This window comes from Lepus europaeus, chromosome 10, assembly GCF_033115175.1.
Source record: "Lepus europaeus isolate LE1 chromosome 10, mLepTim1.pri, whole genome shotgun sequence".
In the NCBI taxonomy this organism is placed as follows: Eukaryota; Metazoa; Chordata; class Mammalia; order Lagomorpha; family Leporidae; genus Lepus; species Lepus europaeus.
The window spans coordinates 9735310-9744235 of NC_084836.1; the positions used below are offsets into that span (position 1 = coordinate 9735310).

The 8926-nt window shown below is 60.5% G+C and overlaps 1 protein-coding gene across 1 annotated transcript; it reads left to right on the forward strand.

The window, feature by feature from the left end:
• The first annotated feature begins 755 nt into the window (after positions 1-755).
• CIMIP4 (ciliary microtubule inner protein 4) lies at positions 756-8514 on the forward strand. The gene is made up of 6 exons (XM_062201886.1): positions 756-904; positions 983-1040; positions 1559-2068; positions 2913-3057; positions 8094-8204; positions 8355-8514. Exons 1-6 carry the CDS (start codon positions 756-758, stop codon positions 8450-8452), a joined length of 1071 nt encoding a protein of 356 aa, XP_062057870.1. The 3' UTR covers positions 8453-8514.
• The last annotated feature ends 412 nt before the right edge of the window (positions 8515-8926 follow it).

An 8926-nucleotide genomic window follows, 5' to 3' on the forward strand; every position in this document is an offset into this window, starting at 1 on the left:
TACTCACACATCACGGACATTAGCCAGCAAGCCAAGGAGAGCCGGGGAAAAGGGCGGGAACAAGATAGGAGTCACTCCTCTCCCCTGGAAGGCACTGCTGTCTCCGCGGCCAGCCACAGGGTCCCCCCCCCGAGGAGGCGGGGACTGGGCTTGCACAGGGCCATTGGAGGTTGTATCAGAAGTGACCCAGTCATCAATTATTATTCCACAGCCAATCCAACAGCGGGCTCTGCTGGGCCAGCTTTCATGAGAAATGGGTCGATCTGGTTTCTACCTGTTCCTGTGTGGGTTTAGACAGGTCATCGCCCCTCTCTGGGCCTCAGCCCCCAAAGACCCCTCCAGCTCTGCCCCCTCGCTCCTGCTGCTCCCTCATCACTCACCTTTGGAACCAGGTGCACCATGCCATTTGAGGGAGCTAAGGGGGAACCCAGCTGCGGTAGCTCAGAGAATGGGGATGAGGGAAAGACCCCCCCCCCGGGAGAAGGAACAGGAGCATGAAAGCCGGGGGGCGGGGGAGCTGTCCCCGCCACGGGACGCCGAGGCCGTGACCTCGCTCCCGGCTCTTCCCCTGTCTTCTCAGCTGCTCCTCTTCCCCGACCGTGAGCCACCAGCCACTCAGATGGGTACCATCCCACACGCAGGAAGCAAAGCAGTCGCCAACGTGGGCACTGGGGCAGCGCAGCCTGCGGCCAGGGGCCTGCTGGGGCCCCTAGTGGGGGGGGGCGCGTGGGGGGAGGCACGAGGAGGCAGAAGAGATGACGGCGGCACTGGAGGAACACAGAGTCCCCAGGCCGGCTGAGGAGGTCCTGGTAATGCTGCGGCCGGGCGGAGAGGGCCACGTCCCAGAGCGCCAGGGCACCTCCGTGCAGGACTGGGCAGCTGGCCACAAGCCCCCTCCCCCACCGTGAGCGCCGGGCCCATCTTCAAGCACGCGGCCTCTGTGTGTCATCTGAGACGGTGAAACGCGCCGCTTTGTCCACAGGACTGAGCTGGATACGCCTGTCTGGGGCAAGAGTCCATGGAGCTGGGCCACCGAACAGGTAGAGGCGGACCAGGGGCTGCGAAGACCGGGCCGGGCCCTCTGGAGGGACGCCCACCCCGGGGCAGCAGGGAGCCGGCTGCTCTCTTGCTCCCTGTCTTCCCAGACCCCTGTGGCCATGACTTCCTGGGGGGGGGGAGGGGAGGGAAGGAGAGCCTTCCAGGAAGGGGAACCGTGGGGGCCAGGGCCTGGAAGGGAGCCGGGGCTGGGCTCTGGTGCAATCTCAGGGAACGGGGCTGTACTGAGAACAGGGGAGGATTTTGGTGCAGGGGGTGGGGTGGGCTGCAGCAGGTCCTGGGGCCACGTGGAAGGTGGCTGGGGCTGGCGGGTGGGGCAGGGAGACGTAGCCCAATGGGGCTGGGGCACACTCCTGCTGGAAGATCCCGTGGGTGCCCTGAAGGCCCTGGGGCCCCGGGTGAAAGCTCAGACCGGAGGCCCAGGAATCTGCATTATTAATGAGCGCCCTGGTGATTCTGATGTGCAAACCCTGCTGCCCGGGGCCTCGCAGGCTCACTGTAGCAAGTGAGGCCCAGCTGCAGCGACTTCTCCCTTCGTCTCCTTCGTTCTCCCCCTGCCTCTGTGTCTGCTTCCTGCCCACCCCCTCCTTCCTTCATCTGCCCGTCTGCAGGTACCGTCAACCTGACCAGCGCCCCTCCGCAGGATGCGGGGGGCCGGCAGGATGCCGAGCCCTGGAGAACCTCCTGCAGCTCCTTGGACGTCTCCAAGTTCAAGCACCAGGCCCCGAGCAGCGCAGGCAGCACCCTGGGGCAGGGCCACCTGGAGGAGATCCGGCCCCCACCCCCGACCCCCGTCAGCATGGGTTCTCCCGGGAAGAAGGGGGGTTTCAGACCCTCCTCGAGAGAGAGCAAGGGCTCCTTGCGAGAAGAGGCGCGGCGGCAGGAAGACCCCAGCGCCAAGTCCCAGGACCAGAGCGGCCCGCCCGCACCCCCACAGGGCAGCGTCATTCCCGACAACATTCGCCACAAGTTCGGGAGCACGGTGGTGAAGGAGCTGGTCTCTGAGGAGCAGGTGGCAAGGCCGGGCCGCAGGGGGCGGGGCGGCTGAAGGATTCCGTGTGAGCCTCCTTAGAGGAGGACACGGAAGACGCCTGCGTGGAGTGCAGTCCTCTTAGTAACAGCATCAGGAAGTGGTGCTAACTGAGCACCTGCTCTGTGCCAGTCCCTGTGCCCTGCTGAAACTCACTTAATCCCCACCACCACCACCAGGAGGCGCTGTCTTCATCCCCATGTAGTGGATAAGGACGCAAAGCTTAGAGGGGTTAAGGACGTTCACCCAATTCGGCCAGTTGCTGGGACGAGGGTCCCCACCAGGCTGGCGGACCTCGAAGCCCTACAAGTAGGCCCAGTAGACCCTTGCCAGTGTCAGCAACTGGCAAATGGCACAGCTGGGGCTCAACTCACGTTTCCTGCCTCCTGGGCCAGGACTCAGCTTCTCCGAGCCTCAGTTTCCCCATTGGCTGAGGGCCCACCTGGAGCTGGCTGGTGTGAGGGCCCCGGCTGCAGGGGGCCAGCCAGGGCCTGGGGCTCCTCAGCTGTGTGACCTGAGGGACTCTGACCACCGGAGACCCAGTTTCTCACCTGTAAAACGGGACAAGTAGTGTCGCCCTCTATAGACCGCTCCTGGCACTGCACTTAGGTGCTCAGTGTGGAGAGGAGGCTTGTGACAGTGAACATCCCAGAAGCCCGGGGTGGAGGCGGTGGGTGGGGGCAGGGGCCTCGGGGTGGGGGGTGTTAGTCGAGGGCTTTTGGGCTGAGCTTGGGTGGGGTCTGCGGGAGGAGGGCTGGAGGGTGGGGGTGGGGGGCAGCTTGCCCCTGCTTTCCGTCCTATACCTTCTCCCTGCCTCCCCACGCAGGCTCAGAGGGCCATCGGCGAAGTCGCGGAGGGCCAGAGGAGGGCGAGCTCGTGGCCCAGCAGGACCCAGAGCCCCGTGGAAATCTCCTCCATCTTCTCGGACTACTACGATCTGGGCTACAACATGCGCTCCAACCTGTTCCAAGGTCAGGCCAAAGGCAAGGCTGAGGGCTGTGGGCACCCACAAGGCCTAGGGTGCGTCCACCCCGCCTGGGGGTCTCGGGCCCTCATTTCACGCCCCTGTGCCGAGCAGGTGTGGAAGCGTCTGTCCTTGCTGTCAGTCACTCCCCAGCCTGGCACGAGCCCCTCAGCCTCCTGACACCTCTGGGTTCTTCTCTACCAATGGGAGGCCCGGGTACCTCTGGCCCGGGCACCTTTGGTCTCAGTGACCATGCCAGGTTTCTAGGGTTCAAAGTTCAGCTCAGCTACTCCCCAGCCGGGTGCGGCCATGGCAGGCTCCTGAGCGCTCTGCACCTCAGCTGCCTCCGGGGCACTGTGGGATGCCTCCCACGTGTCCTCCTCCTGGCTCAGGTCCCTGTCGCCCGAGGAACCAGACGCCCACTGGAAGCCTGTCTGGGTTTTTCCTTTGAGCTCAGAGCAGGAGTGGTGCCCTGTGCAAGCCAGGACACAGCCCAGGCTGTCGCCTCTCGGGGCCCCAGAAATCCTACCTTCCAATTCTCACCTCGTGCTTCTGACATAGAATCTTAGAATGTCCACATAAACATACAAACAATACTTTAAAATCAGCACAGCCCGCTGGAACTGTGCCAAGGGCGTACTGGCTACAGCTCACAAGAGTCCATTGTTAAATTTTCCTGAACTGATTGGCACAGAACTGCTGTGTTAAAATTGGCCCCAGCGTCAGTGTTTCTACTCTGGACATTGACAGGTGCTCTGAGCCAGGGCTGCTCCCTGCCGTGTGTCCCACGCACCTGTCCCTCGGACTCACTCGCTCTGGGATCAGCCTTTGCAGTCGCTGTGGAGGGAAGGGCAGAACTCAGAAACAGGCAGGTGGGAGGCCACCGTAGGTCTTTTCTCTGAGTGGCAAAGCCAACCCAGAGCCACAAGTGACGCTGTTTGGCTTTGGTGAGTGGGTTGCTCCTGTTGCTGTGTTGAGAACAGGTGCAGGGGAGCTGGGGCAGAGACAGGGAGACCAGTGCAGAAAACCCAGGTGGGGCAGACGGCAGAGGCTCGGTGTCGGGAGCTGGGCTGGTGCACCGTGCCATTTTCAGGGCGCTGTCATATAATATGGTGGCTCGGGGAGCAGGCGGCCTGACAGGACAGGAGTCAGCACGGCGCAGCGCCAGCCGCATATGCTCGCGATGCATCTGGCGTGTCCGGGGTCGGGAATGAAGGTTGGTTTCCGGGTGTTTGACCTGAAGAACTGGAAGGGCGGCCTTGCTGTTCACTTGGTCCGAGCGCAGGTTCCAGGAGGGTCGGGTTCAAGAAATCCTCTCCCGTGCTGAGTCACAGAGATAAGCTTTTAGGTGGCGTCCGAAAAACATCCGGGTTTGCTTTTCACGTCGAAATCTTTAATCCCCGTGGAGTCGGTTTCCATTTGCCGTGTGAAGCAGACCTTCGTCTGCAACCCGATCGGCTCAGGACCTTGTGTTCCGCCTTCCCCGGCCGCCGGCTGCGCCATTTTGCTGTCCATCAAGTGCCGGCTTGTGCACGCATCGGTTTCCGTCCATACTGCACTGTAATTGCCGAGGTGTTATAAGCAGTCTGGGGCCTGATCGGACGACACACACCTCCTCCCTCTACAAGTCAATGCCTTTCAGAGTCTTCCTCTCCCTGTATCAGCTTCAGAGCGGCCTGTCAATGTCCACGAGCCCCCTGGTGGGATTCGATTGCAGATACGTTCACTCTCCAGCGTGGCGTAGGGCAGCCGTCGGCTTCGGGAGCCCGGATTTTCCAATCCATCAATGTGCTAAGTAGCTACACTCATTCCAATCTCTCTTCAGTGTCTGTCAAGAATGTTTTGTAATTTTTCTCTACCAAGAGAACAAGGTTCGTTTTGGGAAAACCTCGGAGCTTCTGGACTGCTGGTGCTCTCTTCTTCAAGCTGTCATTTCTGACTTTGCTGCTGGTGCACACGGATGCTTGAGACTGGGCTTGTTCTGTGTTCATTTTCTCCCGTCCGCCCAGTCATTCCAACAGTCGTACAGTCTTGGGGGCCGCTTCTTCTTTTAAGATTTATTTATTTATTTGAAAGGCAGAGTTACAGAGAGGCAGAGGCAGAGAGGTAGAGACAGAGAGAGAGGTCTTCCATCCGCTGGTTCACTCCCCAGATGGCTGCAATGGCTGGAGCTGCGCCGATCCAAAGCCAGGAGCCAGGAGCTTCTTCCGGGTCTCCCACGCAGGTACAGGGGCCCAAGGACTTGGGCCATCTTCCACTGCTATCCCAGGCCATGGCAGAGAGCTGGATGGGAAGTGGAGCAGCCAGGACTCAAACCGGTGCCTATATGGGATGCTGGCACTGCAGACCAGAGCTTTCACCTGCTATGCCACAGCACCGGCCCCTAGGGCTTCTTTTGACAAATGATAGTGGCCACACTTAGATAACATGAACATTTTTAAAAAAAAAGATTTTTTTTTTACTTGAAAGGTAGATTTACAGAGAGAATGAGAGAGAGAGAGAGAGAGAGAGATTTTCCCATCTGCTGGTTTACTCCCCAAATGGCTGCAATAGCTTGTAGGGCTGGTCCAAGCTGAAGCCAGGAGCCAAGAGATCTATCCAGGTGTCCCACGTGGGTACAGGGGCTCAAGTACTTGGGCCATCTTCTGCTGCTTTCCCAGGCACATTAACAGGGAGCTGGATCAGAAGTGGAGCAGCCGGGACTCCAACCACACCAGCACTGGTACGGGTTGCCGGTGCCGCAGGCGGTGGTTTAGCCAGTGCACCACAGTGCCAGCCCTCTATTTTTTGGACACACCTTGGCTTTCCTTCTTCCCAACCTAAATTGTCCCCTACCACCACTACCCTGCCTATGCTCTTAGTGGTTCCTCTTCACATTGTCACCCCGGAGTCGGTAGACCAGCGTTAATGAAGATGTTCAAGTGTTCCTCTAACTCTTAGGGTCTTAGAAGGCTTGGGCTGCGAGTCCTCTCCCACGCCCTCCTGGGCCTGCGCGCTGCCTCAACAGATTTTCAGCTGCGCAGAAGCAGAGCTGTGTCCTCGCGGAGCCTGGAGCCGCAGCGTCTGGGTCCGAGCCCCGGGCCTTTCACCACCAGCTGTGCAGCTTCGGACAAGTCGTTCAGTGTCTCTGTGCCCCACTGGCCTCCACGTAATAACGACATCTGCTCTTGGGGTGACAGCAGTGCGGCGTGCAGCTCGCGGGAAGCACCCAGAAGTGTGCGAGGCACGAGAGGGACCCCCACCGTCTCAGCTCCCCGCGGCCAGCGGTGTTGGGGCCCCTTCCTTAGATACGGATGCTAGTGGCTGCGTACTTAGATGAACCCCCATCCCTTTTCTTCTCGCGTCCGGGTCGTCCTCCTGGGCTCACTTCCGGAAGCTAGGTGTAGTGGGCTCTGTTGGGGGGGGGGGGGGCTCTGCCAGGACTGTCTGCCTAGCGGCGGTGCTGGGAGCATGGCTGCTCGGCCTGTTTTCCATCAGCACTCCGGTCTGGCCCGGTCTTCCTCTGTCTCCGGGGGCCTCATCCCATCAGTTACGCCAGGCCGGTCTCTGGCTCCCTCCTCCCTGCGCCACGTGTAAAGCCCCCGGGGCCCTGCTGCTCCGAATCTGCCTCGCCTGTGCCTGCGGAAGGAATTCCCTTTCCTCATCCTCGCTGGGGGATTACGATTCTGGGATCTAAGAACCGGCATCGCGCATCAGTTCTGGGGAGATGTTAGCCTGGGACGTCCCTCCGACCGCCTCCGCCCACTTCTCCAACGCAAAGCGCGCAGCTCCTCGCGCCCCCTGCGCCTGGGCAGCGCCTTCGCGCTTCGCCCACCGCTTCCCGCTCTGGGCTGCGGCTCTGCAGCTGTAGCTCCTGGGTCCCCACGTCCTCTCCGCTGTGACTGATCTGCCGCGCTCGCTGTCCGCTGAGTCTCCTTTTCCGCTTTGATGACAGCAGTTTTCAAACCTAGGGGGGAGCCAAGCGCATGGTTTATTCAACAGGCTTTGCACAGGACACCGACCTCCACGTGACCAGAGCACAGCCGAGCTTGGGTCTTTGTTTTTAAAGATTTATTTATTTATTTGAAAGGCAGGGTTACAGAAAGGCAGAGAGAGAGAGAGGTCTTCTATCTGCTGGTTCACTCCTCAATTGGTTGCAATAGCCAGAGATGCGCCAATCCAAAGCCAGGAGCCAGGAGCTTCTTCCGGGTTTCCCACGTGGGTGTAGGGGCCCAAGCACTCAGGCCATCTTGCACTGCTTTCCCAGGCCAATGCGGAGAGCTGGATCAGAAAAGGAGCAGCCGGGACTCGAACTTGCACCCATATGGGATGCCGGCGCCGCAGGCGGCTTTATCCGCTACGCCACAGCGCCAGGCCCCGATCTTGTTTCAGCTTTCCTCTCATCACCCACCTGTCCACCTCCACTGCAGAGGATTTCAAAGCAAATCCCAGGCGTCTTATCACCCACAAGGCTTACCTTTCCACCTTCCCGGGTTGCATGTCTGAAATAGCACTGGCTTGTTTTTACTAACCCGCGTGCTTTTTTGCTTTGTTTCTTTCTGGATAGCACCTTGTTCTTTGCTTATAGGTCCATTCTTCCACGGCCTCAAATCTTACATGCACTTACTTTACATTCTGGTCGTTCAATCGCTTGCCGCCTGTTTAGGATTTGGCCTTCAGCTTGGGGTCCCGATCATGGCGAGCGCTGCCTCGTGTGTTCTAACTGTGTCGCTAAGGACACGTTTTCAGAAAGCACAGCCAGCACTTGCCACGTGCCAGCCGCCCCAGGGAACATCCAAAACTTGGTCCTCTTTCCGACCTGGCGAGAAAACCGTCTCCCTTTCTGTAGAGGAAGAAACAGAAACTTAGGGGAGGCTGGGGTCTTGTCTGAGCCCCACGCCCGGTGGAGCTGCGCTTCGAACCCAGACCTGCTTGTCTTGGAAGCCCTCCCCCCTTCCAGCCCCCTGCACCACCCACAGCCACTGGAGGCTCACGCCAGCATCAACCATGGGCTCCCTAGCCCCGGCCTCCTTTAACTTGGGGATTTCTCCGTGGCATTTGCAGGGGCCCCCCAGGAGACTAAGAGCCTCATGAAGGCTTCCTACACGCCGGAGGTGATCGAGAGATCAGTGAGGGACTTGGAACACTGGCACGGCCGGAAGACGGACGACCTGGGTAGGTGGGGAGCTGGGGGGGAGGGGCAGAGGTGGCCGCGCGGGCCCTGGGGTCCAGTGGGAGGGCTCGGAAAGGGTGCAGGTCACCGCTGGGCCTGGGCACACGGCAGGCTGCTGGGTGACCCGTGCTGGCTCCTCCCCGGCTCTGCAGGGCGGTGGCACCAGAAGAACGCGATGAACATGCACTTGCAGAAGGCGCTGGAAGCGAAGTACGGAGAAAAGAGCAAGTCCAAGGGCGCCAAGTACTAGGTGCGCCGCGGCAGAGGCGGCCCGGCGGGCGGGAGACAGTGCAATAAAGAGAGGCACGCGTCCGAGGCCCCCGCTGCTTGCTGCTCGCTCTCCACGTGGCCGGGACCAAGGGCGGGGCTGGGAGAGCAGCTGAGGCAGACAGGAGCCCTGGGGGCTCGGCCCCTCTCCCTGGCCCAGTGGGCCAGGCTTCTCCCTGAGGCCCAGTGTGGAGGGGCCCCAGGGTGCACACTGCTGGGTCTCCCCCCGCATGCCTGGCCTGCACACCCATTCCTCCCCCGCGGGCCAGTGGCCTTCAAAGAGTTGACTGCACAAGCGCCTCCCACCCAGGGGTTTGATTGGTCTCATGAATTTCTAACTCCTCCTCCTCCGCCCCACATGCAAAGTGATTGGTTCAGAAATGGGCGTGCGACTGGATTTGGGTCAATGAGATGCAAGGCAAGGCGTGAGTGGGTGGAGCTTTCTGGGAGAGCTCTC